Here is a 14,013-nt window from a genome sequence, read left to right on the forward strand (position 1 = left end):
CACACACACACATACATACACGAGCAGATACTTCGTAGGCCTCCTCTCCGCATTGACTGTATTCAATTGTGTCGTCTTCCTCTTCTGCATTGTCTTCTTTGCCGTTTCGATAAAGCATGATCTCATAAAGGACAGATGGAAATATGTAAACGAAAGAGAGTCGACCTGCACGATTCTAGAGTGGGGCACTTAGGCCAACCAGCTAACAATCACATTTATTGTAACGCAACTAGCAACGCTTTCCATCACCACTTCTACCTCCCCCCACCCCCTTTGCAGTTATATGGGTCCTACAACGACATCCTATTCTACCTACTGCTGTGTTCCCTCTTCGTCCTGAATGCAGTAGTCTTTGTACTGGTCATACAACTCTTCGGCCTCCACATTTTTCTCATTTCGAAGAAAATGACCACTTACGAGTACATTGTCAACCGGTCTCACGTAAGGGGAGCGATGAGAAGAGAGCTATCGGAGATAGATAAAAAGGATGGCCCCGCGTCAGACCCAACTACGTATGTACCATTCTGTACTCATTCATACCATCCACCCACGCACTTTCAGTCCGAAGAAGAAGAGAAGGTGGGCATTCGAACCTTCTTCGAGTGGCTAATCATAGACAAGAAGTAAGCTCACTAGTTGGATAAAAAGAGGAGAAGTCGAAGGGGAGGCTGTTTTTTTTTTTTTTTTTTCAGCGACAGTCTATCTCCCATTATAAGGGGTTACTCTCCGTTACCCTTCTGTGTCCATACTTCCCACCCAATCAACTATCCTCCCCAGTTAACAATTTTTTCTCATCATTACTTTTAACCCCTCCCCTTGGTTCCTTTTTTCGCCCCACCCTATTCCATTCAGACGCCTGCGGAAGTCGCACGCCGAAAATCAGGTAAGGCGCAGTTCACTGAAGGGAAGGGTTTTTCCCTTGAGCGACGCCTGCGTTCTGTTCGCTAATAGGCGATGCCTTTGTGCGGAGGTTGCACAAACTACCAAATGGCGAAATTGTGATCCTCCCTGTAACCGAACCGTCAATCAGCCAACCGAACCGTTAATGAACCAACCGAACCATTCGCCCTCCCTCCCGCAGGATATTGAAATCCAGGACATTGAAAGAGTTATGTCTTTAAAAAGTTAGAACGTCTAATTTGAAGGACGGGCCGCATGCGAAAGTGCATGCACGAGGTGCGGCGGTCGAAGACACATGTGGCGCCCGGGGGCGCAAAAAGAACAGAAAAAGCACAAAAAAAAAAAAAAAAAAAATTAATAAACCAGCCTGTGGGCGGAGAAGTGATAATGCGTAATGCACCACCTTAATGCACCGTCTTAATGTACCGTCTTAATGTACGGTCTTAATGTACCGTCTTAATGCACCGTCTTAATGCACCGTCTTAATGTACGGTCTTAATATACTGCCTTAATATACTGCCTTAATATACCGCCTTAAAATACCGCCTTAACGTACGGGTTTGCTTGCTCAACCTGACTGCAACCCATCCGCGCGCCGGATGACCTCCTGGCCATATTCCTTGTCCCGAATACTGGCCTCGATGAAGCTGAGTCTCCTGGTTAGACTGTCCAGTGCAGCGGACATTGTTTCGCTCTTGGTGGTTATGACCTCATTTTGCAACTTCAATTTTTTGTTTTCGTTAAACAACTGTGATAGAGTTGAATTCGACTCCGATTCAGTCAGTCGCTTCAGCTTCTCAATTTCATCCTTCAATTCATCCGTGTATTCCTTGTACAAATTCGTTTGTTCCTTTATTTGTTCTTGCAAAGATTTGATGATGTTTACATTTTTTATGTTTAATTCTCTCTCCTTTTCTGTAACTTTAAGCAAATCCCTATTTATATTTTTTAGGTCGCTGAATCTGTAGCTGAGTTTCTGTTGCTCCTGCTCACTGTTCTTCAGGTGGGCATTTTGGCTAGCTACTTGTTCGTATTTATCTTGCAGGGTGGAAAGTTCGTTCTTCACCTCGTTCAGGTTATCGCTCAGTTGGTCATTCTGGGTAGTTAGCTGTTCATTCTCCTTGTAGAAGTTCTCCATCATTTCGTCGTTCTTCATTTTGAGCTCGTTGCATTGGCTCATTAGGTGTTCACAACGTTTCTCCATTTCTTGCACCCTAGATTCGTACGTATTAGTAATACGGAGAATGTTCTGTTCCTTTTCTTGTATAGCGAGATTTATTTCCTTCTCCAGCTGTTGCTTCATTTTCTTTTGACTTTCTTCAAGGTGTAGACAATTTTGTAGTAGGTCTTTTTTCTCCTTTTCGAAGATTTCTTTCTTCTTTTCAAATTCTTCATTTAATTCTTCTATTTTGTTTCGTACCATTTGCTCTGTTTGATTTTCCAGCATTTTAATCATTCCTTCGTATTCATTTATTTTTATTATATTTTCTTCGTATTTTTTGTTCAGATCTTTATTATTACTATTTGCTTTTTCGAGTAAGTCACTGAATTCTTTTTTCTTCGTCTCATATTCTTCGCTCAATTCTTCGTACTGTTTCACATATGTGTTCACCTTTTGTTCGGACTCTTTTTTTATTCTATTAATTTCTGCTTGTAAAAGCTCTGCAAATTTTTCTCTAATTTCTTCGGATTCTTTTTTCTTATTTTGTATTATTTCTTTTATTTCCTTCTCCAGTTTTTCTTTTTCTTCCTGGAGGAGACTCACTCTTTTATTGTGTATTTCTTCGTTGTTCTTTAGATTGTCTTCCAGGTTTTGATTTCTGTTCATGGCGTTTTCCTTTTCCTCCTTCAGTAGAGCAATGTTCACTTCCAGATGCCCCTTTTCCTTCTCCATTTGGTTCATCTCGCCGTGTAGTTTATCGATTTGGACCTGTAGTTCATCCACCTGGCCGTGCAGCTGGGCCAAATTCTCCTCGTGTGAGTTCTCTAGTTGAGTTAGCCTCTCCTCCTGCGAATTCTTCATCTGAGTTAGTTTCTCCACCTCTTCCTCCCTCATGTTCACTTCACAGCGCAGCGCTTCTATTTCTCTACTGTTCTGCAATTCATACTCCTGCTTGAGCTCCTCCATGTTCTGCTCGTGCTCCTCCAGGAGGCTCTTCCGCATCTGCTCCATGTTCTCGTTAAGAGCCCTCTGTTGTTCCTCCTTCAACTGGAGAATTTCCTCGTTTTTCATTTTCTCCAGTTGGCACCGCAGAGCTTCCATCTCGTTGTTTTTCTCAATAATAAGATTGTTAATGAACTCGTTTTTATTTTCCTCCATTTTTTCTTTATACTTTTCTAGCTTGCTGTTGAAGTTGTCTTCAGCGATTTTCTTCGCCTTCTCCAGGTCACCCGCCACTTCGTCCTTCACTTGGATCCGTAGCTCTTCCATAACTTGGTCCTTCAGTTCGGTTCGAAGCTCATTCATCACTTCATTTGTAAGTTCTCCTCGCAGGTCATTCATCACTTCATTTATGAGTTCCCCTCTGAGGTCAGTCATAACTTGATTTTTGAGTTCGCCCCGCAGGTCATTCGTCACTTCATTTATGAGTTCGTCTCGCAGCTCGCCTCTCACCTCCTCCACCATTTTCCCCTTCGTCAATTCCCTCTGTTGGTTTTTCAGCTCCTCCATCTCTTTGGTCCTCCTCCTTTCAAATTCGTCCTTCAGCATAGATACCTTTCTCTCCGCTTCGGACTCGATTTTCTTCAGCTCTTCCTTCAAGGCGCCTTCCTTCCCGAGCAGAACTTCCAATTCTTCTTCCTTCATCCTTAGTGACACTTCATGCTCCCTCATCATTCTCTCCAACTCTTTTTCACGATTCGTGATTTCCAACTGGAGGTTCTTTTCTCTTTCCAGGATTTCCTCTTGGTACATTTTTTCCTTCTTTTTAAAAGAGGCACTCCTTCTTCTTTCCTTTTCCTCTATCTCCTTTAGCATATGCAGACATTTTTTTTCTCTTTCTTTGTACATCCGAATGATTTCTTCGTTTTTCGTCTTTATCTTTCTCAACTCGTTGTAAGAATTCACAATCATTTCTATCTCTCCTTTAATTTTTTTATTTTTACTGTTTATTAAGTGTAGCATGTTGTTCAGTTTGGATTGGTCCTCCGCTTCGTCTGCGTCTGACGCGCTTACTACTTCTGCCTTTTCGCTCTCCTCCTTTATATTTTTCAAATGGCTCATTTTCCTATACAGCGTATCCAAGGCGCTTCGTTCTTCTGCATTCAAGTGGAGTTTCTCCGTTTCTAGCTTTAGCTGACACTTAAAACCTTCTTCCTCCTTTATTAAGCTATCATTCAGTGTACTTAAAAAATGTTCAATTAGGTCCTCTTCTTTCTGAGGGTAGAAATTTACTGAACACTTGCCACTCATGGAAAGAACCTTCTCATTTTGTTCATTCACCCCATTTGCAAGTACATCTTCTTCTGCCATTGTTTTGATTGGGTACATATTAAAGGGTGGTCTAACTGGAATACTTCTCCCGATATCATCATTGCTCTTGATCCAAGAATCCTTTCCATTTGCTCCCACAGTCGGGGCTCTCCTTTGGGAATCTTCCACTACGCGCCCGTTGTATGTACCATTTGGCGTGGTCCCGAATTTTTTTCCCCCTCGCTCGATTCGTTCAAAGTAAACAGGATTCACAACACCTCCTACAGGGGGAGTACCTCCTTTAGGGGGGGCCACTGGTGGAAGCCCTCTGCTCAAAGGAGGAGTTTCTTCCTTCCCTTCATTAAACCCTAAACCCATATCACCATAAAAACTGCTGCTTCTATCCTCCCTCTTAATTGAGCTAGCGAATTTGTCACTTCGCACCTCATTGGGTTGTATGTTAACCCCACTTGGTTGGTTAAAACTGTGGAAACCTGCTTTCAGTTCGTGCACCTTGGGGATGCTTTCACTAGACACTCCATTTCCCCCGTAACTGTCGGGTATGGATTCTCCTCTGTCGTTACTCGTACTTGAGTTAAGAATGTTCTCCCTGGAAAGGTTACTCTTGGATTCACTCTCCATGTGGATTTTTGAACTAAAAATACTTTTTTCTACACTAGGTATGTTACTTTCCTGTTTTGAACCCTGTCCATTTAATTGCTTCAGTGGGCCACCAATATCCCTTTTCATTTGGCCAACCCCACTGGGCATAATTTCCTTCATTTTGTTATCCACACCTGCGTTATCCACATTGCCCTTAATAATTTCCCCTTCTTCTTTGCCCCTGAATTTAGGGCTAGATTCGAATTCAGCGTCACTTGTATTTTTTCCTGGAGGAGATTTCTCACCTATGTGCTTTTTCTCTTGAGCTTTCACAGAAGGTATGAACATGTTCGACCCAAATGGATCGGACCGATTTTCATCCGTCGTATTGCTACTCAATTCGTTCTTGGCTGAATCCATCATATAGGGGGATAAAATTCCCCCTTGCATATTAATGCTCTTCTTCTTAATTGTTTTCAATCCGGGGATTTCTGCGTAGATGGTACGAGCACTCCTCGTTTTGTTCTGCTGCATCAGGGAACGATAACCCTGGTTGGCGTTTTGCAAAGTGCTCATTTTGGGCGGCGCACTCACCTTCTCCTCATTCTCCACCTTGTCTTCCTCGCCCTTTATCACCCATCGCTTCAGTTCTTTGTTGAAGTAGAATTTGTTCTCCTCCCCCAGGTGGGCCACGGTCGGCTTGGACTCGTTGTCGTCATTTTTCTTCGATTTGATGAAGCTCCAAAACGAACCTATTTCGGGAAGGTTAGATTAGCAAGTTCACGTAGGTATGTATTTGTGCAGACATGTATGTACGCTTCTGTGCGGAGAACCCCCTTTCGCAAAAGAGGGTGGACAAGCGGAGAAACAAGGAGTCAACCACAGCTCCCCGTTCAATAAGCATTTTTTTTTTTTTTTTCAAATTTTTTTTTTTTTTTTACTCATTTTTTCCAAGAGTCTTTATCCCCTAAGACGTTTCCCATATGAACGCATTCTCTATGTGCGTTACTCAGCGCGGCAAACGGGAGAATACCTACTCCTAGGCTCCTTTCGAGAGGAAGCCCAAAGGAGAGATAATGTTACATAAATTAGTGACCAATTCTGTGCAGGCCGTTCAATGCAGCGGTGCTTCACATATGCCACCACGGCAATGATGCTTTCCCTCTCATAAATAGAAGGTTGCAAGAAAAAAAAAAAAAAAAATGGTATATCTTGAAAGGGCCCTTTTTTTTTTTTTTTCTCTCCTCTTGCCGACAAATCAAATTGAGGCAGAAATGCCAGTAGTTAGTTGAAGATCTCCACACAGGGAATGCAAAGCAACACATCGCCATGTGCGAATAAAGCTCAGCACGTGGTTGGCGTAGCGCAGTGTCAACAGAATGCAGAGCATGAGTATGTATGTCCCTACGTAAAAGCGTGCGAGTATGTATAAGCTTATGTTTTATATGTATGCATACGCGTATCTGCATGAGGGAAGTGCCCCCACCCCCAGGAGGTCGCGTGGGTAAAATGCTCCCTGCGATGATCTATAAATCCCCTAAGGAGTGGCTTCCGCGGGAATGAGCAAACCGCAAGCGGTGCTTTCCCTGCTTGTGAACCATCTCATTTGTCCGCAAAAAGCGGAAAGGCAAAGAAAAAGCAAAAGGCAGAGGAAAAAAACAAAAACAAAAGGCAACAAAGAATTCGTTCCGCCTTTCCGTACCTTTGCATTCATTTATTTTTACTTGTACGAAAGTGCCTATTTTCTTCACATTTTGTTTACTTTTTTTTTTTTTTTTTTTTTTTTTTTTTTTCTTCTTTTTTACGCTGAAGAAATGTTCCAACAATTTACAAAACGGCTTGGGTGCTCTGTGCCGCTGCCCCATTTGGGGCATATATATATATATTTTTTCGCCTCCCTTCTCCAGCATTTGTATTCTTCATTTTCCTTCTGTTATATGAAATTTTACACACAGGGATGCGTACTTTTTTTTTTTTTTTTTCCGATTTCTTTTAGTTTTTCTCTTATATACATGTATGGACGAATTCACGGATGCAAGTATGTATATGTACGCACTTGCCTCTGATGCAAACCGGGAGTCATTTTCTCTGCCTTAAGCGGGGGGACAAGAAGTGTATGCGTTTATACGTTTATACGTTTATGCGTATGTGGCACATCATTTACCAACCACAAAGCCGAAATGATTCGAAAAAAAGGGGGGAAAAAAAAAAAAAAAAAAACACACACACAAATGGGAGAGGAGATGGCCAAGCGAAAATAATCAAACATTCGCAAATGGCGTAACCCAAAGGCCCCTTTCCATTTTTGTTCAAGTAGGACAACCTCGGCGAACTACCTCTCTATAAATGGCACCCCTGAGTTGACGGCTGGCCTAAAAATAATAATACTTAAGAAAGCCCAAAATGTTTTTCACCTGGGTTGGTATTATTGACAGGGAGTAGCCATTTTGGTCTTGTTCATAGTAGCGCACCCAGTAGGACATTTTCTTATCGCATCTTTTTATGGTCCATAATTCGTCGCTGAGAACTTTACTATTTTTCAACTTGAACTTTTCGTAACCCTCAATTTTCTTTATGCTTTCCAGGACCCTGTCCTCCTTGCACTCGTGCATAGCCACCACTTCAACGTTTTGTATCTGTTCAGAAGAGGGGGGGGAAAAGGGGGTGAGGTACGATAAGCGGGTGTGGTGGATAGCTGTCAGAGGGTACAACAGAACGAGAGAAAATATGGCCGCATATCCTCACGTGGCGAAGAAGGAAAAGCAAAGTGGGTGTTCATTTGTCTCTTTTATTTCCTCATTTTTCTGCATTTTCCGGTTTTTTCTTTTTTCGCGCTCCGTTTCACCTTATAAATGGCCTGCCGAAATAGCGCGGATTTAATCTGGCGAATGACCTGATTCGCCCTTTCCTCGAAGTTGACTGTGTGTTCGTAATTTCCTAAAAACTGTGGGCGGAAATTCACATTGAAAAACGCATCCGGGTACTTCATATTATTGCCATTTTCCTTCATCCACTTTTTATCTCGGAAGCAGGGAAATGTAAACATGTTATATAGGAAATGTCAGAAGACGACTACCCCCTAGGGTGTCCACACAATTGGTATACCCTTTTCGATATTTTTTTTACACGATCAAATAGAATTGCAATTCTTAAACTTTTGTTAACAAAAAAAAAAAAAAAAAGAAAAAAAAATGCTATTTCAAAAAGTGAAAAAAAAAAAAAAAATACTTAAAGAATATTAATAAGGATAAAATAATTAACAAAAAAAAAAAAAAAAAAATTGAATAAAAATAATTCACCGAGATTCACAGTGATGACTAGCCGTGGTCCACCATGCAACACGTATGCTTGACTAATGGCAATAACGCAAAAGCCTACAAGGTGCCACGGCGATCTGTGTGCGAAAATACTGTCATTTTCTGTTAGCATTTCCTTCTGGTTCTTTTCCCCCCTCGGCTAGCTACACAACACAACACTCCATTTTTCTTTTTTCTTTTTTTTCTTTTTTTCTTTTTTCCATTCTGTAGTATCTGTAGTGGCACCAGTTTGGTATACAAGCATGTATTGCATGTACTGCATGAACTGGCAGAGGCTCTGAGCCTTCGCAGTTCCGCGTAGCACCTATTAACATGTATGTGCTCCTTTGGTGGTTCTCCCGCTCTAGCGCTCACTGTAAAGGTTTATATTAACGAAGAAGGGGTAGAGGGGGAAATGCACAACCTGCCTGGTGACGGGAGAGTGCTTGCCCGGAGACCCCTCGTCCTTCATTATTTGGTTCTCCGAAAAGACTAGGAGGGAGAGGGTGTTACACGGGAGAGTATAAGAATAAATATTATTTTTATACAAAATATAGTTGTTGGAGAAAATGCAGTTATCACTGTTGCACGCGACTCTGAGGTTGTATTCGAACAAGTAGTAGGAGAAGCCTTCCCTTGTCCCCGTTTCATTGACATCACTACAAATGGTGGGTCTTCTTAACTTTTTCATTTGTACTTGCAACAAAAAAAAGCAGTGTTTGCGACTTATACACTCATACAGCATGCTTGAAATGGATTTTTTTAAAATTTTTTCAACGAATTCATTTCTTCTTCCAACATAATCTGATACCCATGTTTTTTTTAAAACAATTTCGCTGTCGTCACACATTTGATGTTTGGATCGGTTCGACTTTAGGAGAAACACTGTGTGTGTCTTCTTCACAAGATCATGGTGAACAGCTATTTCAAAAAAAAATTCGTTTGTTAAATTATCTGTAATGAAATTGTTTTCTACGTTTCCATAGTTTAACCATTTTCCACTGAGCGAGTACTTACATGGGGATGAGGACTCAGTTGTGTCCCACCCCAGTGGGAACCCATACAATGTCGCATAATTTGAAAGAATGTTGTTTTTCTTGAATGAAAAAATGTTGAATTCGTAGAGAATGTCTAAGAATGTTACCTCTGAGATTACTTTGTTTTCTTCGATTACCAGTTCGAACACATTTTTGTGGAACCATTCGAATGCTTTGGAGTCTACTCCGCTTCTGTTTCGGTCGAAGTTTAGATAATTTGCAAAATTGGAGATGTGAACCACGTTGTTTTCTCGTGGCCCCCTCCTCTGTGGCGTGCCTCCGTCGTCCCCCAAGCTATCTCGATTACTTGCTCTGTGGAAGCCCCTTCCGCTACTCACGCCGCCTACCATCCCAAACCCCCTTGGGGGTCCCCCTCTGCGCGCGCCAAAGTTCCCACTGGCCTTTCCCTCCTCCATAGCCACGTTCATGCGCATCACTTTCTTCTTGTCATTTCCCCCCTGTTGTTGTTGCTGATTCTGCGCGAGGCTGAACTCCACCTTGTGAGGGTTCTCTCTGCAGTTCCTTTTCAAAGCCCATTTATTCGAACTAGTGTTATGTTGCACGTTTTTCTCATTTTGCAACAGAGCTGAACTGTATAAACTTAACACATCTTCACAATTGGCTATGCCATTCTGTGCACTTTGTTGTGTTTGTCCAAAACAGCTGTTCTTGCATAGCCCCTGAGGATTTCTCCCTATCACGGGGTTATTAGCATTACGACAGTTATTTCCCTTCTCATAGTCTGTACTGTTTTGTTGATTTGGGTACACGCTTTCTGGAGGGCCCTGATTCGGGTGGCCACTTCGGCTAACTGCATTTACATTGTCCATATGGTTATATTTGTTTTTTCCATTATTTCTGTGCATAACGATGGAGGGCTTCTTTCTTTCTGCGGGTTTCCCCTCTGGATCGTGGCTATTTCGTTGGAAGGGTTCACCTCCCCGATAATCATTCTTCATTAGGTCTGTGCAAGCAGGGGGAAAGAAGTCATGCTTTCTATTTTGCACCTTCCCTGGGGGCTCCCCCCCTTGCTTCAAAAATGTACCGCCTTCGTTCGCTTTTTTATTCCTCATTCTGCAATTTTTGCCTTCCGATAAGTGTGCGCCTGGGAATTCGCCACGACTATTGCCATTTTCGCTACCATCCCCCTGGGTCGGTTGCCCCCTCAGAGGAGTTACCTGGACTTCTCCCTTAAAGTCGAGGGGACTGTGCACGTCCTTGTCTGCCCCTACTTTCCTCAGTCCGCAATGCGGCACTCTGCTCTGCTGGATCAACTCCTTTGCATTGCAGGGGGGGGCGGCGCGTGCGAAGGATCGGTCATTCGGGATAGTTGCAAAAGGGCACCCATTGATGGCAAGTCCGAAGCGGTTCTCATTGGAACAACTTCCGAATTGGCACTGGTTGGTAGCACTTCCCTGTGGGTTCTCAGTGGCTCCCCCAATGGAGGATCCCTTCCCATCCACCACCTTCCCCCTCGACGAGCTCTCCAAACCTGGTGCGCTCTGACAATTTTGCAGGTAGCCACGAATGAACCTCGCAAAGTAGCAGTTCATGAAATTAAGTGAAAAAGAATTGAACACATTATTTTTAAAATATATATCCTTGTGTAGCTTATCTAAAAAGAAATTTTTCATTTGAGTTAAGTTACCAACTGTGTTGCACTTGAATGATAAGTTGTGGATGTGCTCCTCTTCCTTTCTCTCCTGGTCATTAGCCACTTGTGTATTTCGACTCCTCCCCGCACACGCATCAAGGAAAGCCTTCAAAAGGTTGGTATAAAATTCTATGCTCAAATCAACGCGTAATTTCTTGTCTACATTTTTGTCCTTCGTAATGACGTCCCCCCCTTGGTCTAGGTGATGCATTTGTTGACCACCCCCAAATACAGCGCATATGAATTTGAAAAACATTTCTTTGACGTTGTCGTAGTTTATTTTTTCCTTCCTCATGGCATAGCTCTCATGGTTTGGTTCGTTTTCCTTCAGTTTTTTTTCACTCCCATCACTTTGCATCCCAACTTTGGTACTGTCTCCCCCCTTGTGATAATCATCCAACTTCACGCTAGCGCAACTTATTTTTTTCTGCATCAATTCGTTCTGTTGTTTGATGTAGAATTCGCTCTCCTTTTGTATTTCGAGTAGAATTAAGTTAACCAATTTGGAAGATGGCCTGTTTTTTATATTTGGGTTTAAGCATAGGAAGGAGAGTTTGGTTAATTTTTCAACAAGGAAATCAGGAAAGTGGACACTGTGGTCCAGGATGGCATAGATTGACTTGTAGTCGTTCATATTTATGTGGTTCACTAGGTAGTCAAATACGTTGTCTTCATTTTCGGTTTTCTTCCTGTGACAGAGAATGGGACACTTATCATTTGTGCTGTAAATACAGTTGTAATTTTTCCCTACGTGAACGGCGGGTGATTTTGACACCAACATTTCCAGGATCAGTGCTCCGAAAGAATATATTTCTGTCTGCTCGTTTATTTCGTGCGTGGATATGTAGTACGGATCGGCGTACCCGGGGGTGCCTGAGGGGGGAAAGGCACATATAAGGCGATGGAGCTGTGTAAACGTGTAGAACTATAACGATGCAAATATCCACCGATGTGGCGATGTATATATGCGAAGATTTCTCTCCCCCCCCTCTTTACGACGTCGAACTAGGGGACTTACCTCCCGTGAGGTTAAACACATTGTTGTTATTCCTGTACACGAAGGAAAGGCCAAAGTCACCTAGCTTGGCGTTGAACTTCTCGTCGACCAAAATGTTCGCCGACTTCAAATCTCTGTGATAAACGATTGGGGAGGAGGTGTGCAGATAGCACAGCACGTTTATTATCTGAATGAGAATGTTCAGTCTAACACTGAAGGAGAGGAAGAGAGGCATGCGCTGGGTACTCTCGAGATTATCATGCGCAAGGAGAGAATATCTCAAATTGTTTATCCCATTTCTAAGGTCACCCTGTTTGTTCATTAATAGGTGATTATTTCCATACGGGGATATTTTTTTCATTGGAGAAAATTCTGGGTTACCCTGTTTCACATTCCAGGCCACATGTCCCTCTGCATTTCCCCTATCTCTCACACTATAAAAATAGTAATGATTAAACAGAAGGGTTCGTAGATCTCCCAAATGAACATACTCATAAATTAAGTAAAAATAGTTTGTATTTGCAGCGTACCCAAGGAGGGATAAAATATTTTTATGTCTGTATCTGCTCATGATGATTATTTCATTTTCGAAACCGTTATTTTCATTTTTATTTAACACTTTTATAGCTACACTTATGCAACTTTTTAACATTCCTTTGTAAACAACTCCATTTCCTCCTTTGGCAATTTTATTTTCCTCTGCAAAATTGTTTGTCGCCTGGACGATATCATTGTAGTCATATCTGTTGGACAAAATTTTTAATGGAATGTAAATGTTTTCCTCTTTTTTGTGTGAATTTTTGTGTGCATTTTTTTGTTCACCTTTTTGTTCACCTTTTTGTTCATCTTTTTGTTCATTTTTTTGTTCATTTTTTTGTTCATTTTTTTGTTGCGTATTTATATCAATGGAGTTATATATATTTTTTTCCTCTTTTCCTTCCTCTGTTTCTCCTTCTTCCTCATGGGTGTCTTCTTTGCAGCTTTGGCTTTCCTCATCATGCAAATTGAGAATGTATTTATCGTGTGTGTCGCATGTATGTATGGGTATCACCTTTTTGTTGTTTGCGCATACTGCGTCGTTCGGGCATATTGCACTATCGTACTCTTCATCGTTGCCTTTCTCTTCACCCTTCCTATTTTCGTAACATTTTGCAAAATTGAACCTTAGGTAGTTTTGTTTTTTTCTTTCGATTTTTTGCTTAAATATATCGATGGCGCCTTTTTCAATATTTGTTTCTTTTATGGGCGAAAACTTTTTGTTCATTTTAGGAGTTTTTGCCTGTTTGTCGTTGTGTGTGTGTCGTTGTGCGTGTGTTGTTGTGTGTGTGTCGTTGTGCGTGTGTTGTTGTGCGTGTGTCGTTGTGCGTGTGTTGTTGTGCGTGTGTCGTTATGTGTGTGTTGGTTGGTTGTGTTGGTTGCGGGGAGTAAAGGGGTTAAATAGAAGGTTGCACAGAGCGAGGGGGAAAAAAATTTTAAATAATGCAATGAAAAAACAATAAAGTGATAAAATAAAAAGTGCTACCGTTCTTATGGCATATAATGTTCGCCTGCTTCGACTTCATGCTATGTTGATGCGGTTTCTTCACCGAGCAGACGAGCTCAGGTGAAAAGGTGAATAGGCTAGAGTAATGATGATGTAAAGACCACAAGTTGGTTCATCATGTAACGGAATGACTAAATTGGTGGAAACAAAACTGAACGTGAAAAAGGAAGAAAAAAAAAATGCGTATATGCTTATATATACATGTACACTTTTCGGCGAAGGGGGCGAAACTGAGAAAAAAAGTGACTCAAGGTAATGTCCACCTGTGCATACGTGCATGCATACGTGGGCATAAGGGAGTTTATCTGCATACGTGCATGTATGGCTGTATATACGTATATAGAGGCGGAGGGCGCATCAGCAATTAAGAACATTTCTCGAAAGAATTTATAGCCAAAAAAATGATGGTGCACCCCTCATTTGCGCTGGCAAGTGTGAGGGGGATCTCCTTTTTTTTAGTCATCAACATTTCGGGTTGCCCCATAAAGTGGAAAAAGGTATTTGCACATCGCCCCCTCGATCAAGTCGCAGTGTTCGAGTGACTTGACCGCATGACTCATTAACCGCTCGC

The 14,013-nt window shown here is 41.9% G+C and overlaps 4 protein-coding genes across 4 annotated transcripts in view; 1 reads left to right on the forward strand and 3 right to left on the reverse strand.

Annotated features, from left to right (window-relative positions):
- PKNH_0918700 (palmitoyltransferase DHHC3, putative) overlaps window positions 1-1,129 on the forward strand; it is a gene marked incomplete at both ends in the record, with an annotated part of 1,714 nt that extends 585 nt beyond the window's left edge. Inside the window, 5 exons of the mRNA XM_002259175.1 lie at window positions 28-145; window positions 280-441; window positions 562-623; window positions 853-883; window positions 1,082-1,129. Of these exons, the coding sequence (XP_002259211.1) occupies window positions 28-145; window positions 280-441; window positions 562-623; window positions 853-883; window positions 1,082-1,129 (421 nt within the window). The remainder of the gene's footprint in view (window positions 1-27; window positions 146-279; window positions 442-561; window positions 624-852; window positions 884-1,081) is intronic.
- A 339-nt stretch (window positions 1,130-1,468) lies between these two features.
- On the reverse strand, window positions 1,469-5,860 carry PKNH_0918800 (conserved protein, unknown function; the record flags this gene model as incomplete). Its single annotated transcript, XM_002259176.1, has 2 exons — window positions 1,469-5,667; window positions 5,857-5,860. 2 exons carry the CDS (start codon window positions 5,858-5,860, stop codon window positions 1,469-1,471), a joined length of 4,203 nt encoding a protein of 1,400 aa, XP_002259212.1.
- A 1,427-nt stretch (window positions 5,861-7,287) lies between these two features.
- Window positions 7,288-7,961, reverse strand: PKNH_0918900 (conserved protein, unknown function; the record flags this gene model as incomplete). The annotated part of the gene is made up of 2 exons (XM_002259177.1): window positions 7,288-7,551; window positions 7,761-7,961. The coding sequence occupies 2 exons, from the start codon at window positions 7,959-7,961 to the stop codon at window positions 7,288-7,290; spliced, it is 465 nt and encodes a 154-aa protein (XP_002259213.1).
- Window positions 7,962-8,575: 614 nt separating this feature from the next.
- On the reverse strand, window positions 8,576-13,163 carry PKNH_0919000 (tyrosine kinase-like protein, putative; the record flags this gene model as incomplete). The annotated part of the gene is made up of 2 exons (XM_002259178.1): window positions 8,576-11,775; window positions 11,921-13,163. The coding sequence occupies 2 exons, from the start codon at window positions 13,161-13,163 to the stop codon at window positions 8,576-8,578; spliced, it is 4,443 nt and encodes a 1,480-aa protein (XP_002259214.1).
- Between the last annotated feature and the right edge of the window lie 850 nt (window positions 13,164-14,013).

Source organism: Plasmodium knowlesi, assembly GCF_000006355.2.
Source record: "Plasmodium knowlesi strain H genome assembly, chromosome: 9".
In the NCBI taxonomy this organism is placed as follows: Eukaryota; Apicomplexa; class Aconoidasida; order Haemosporida; family Plasmodiidae; genus Plasmodium; species Plasmodium knowlesi.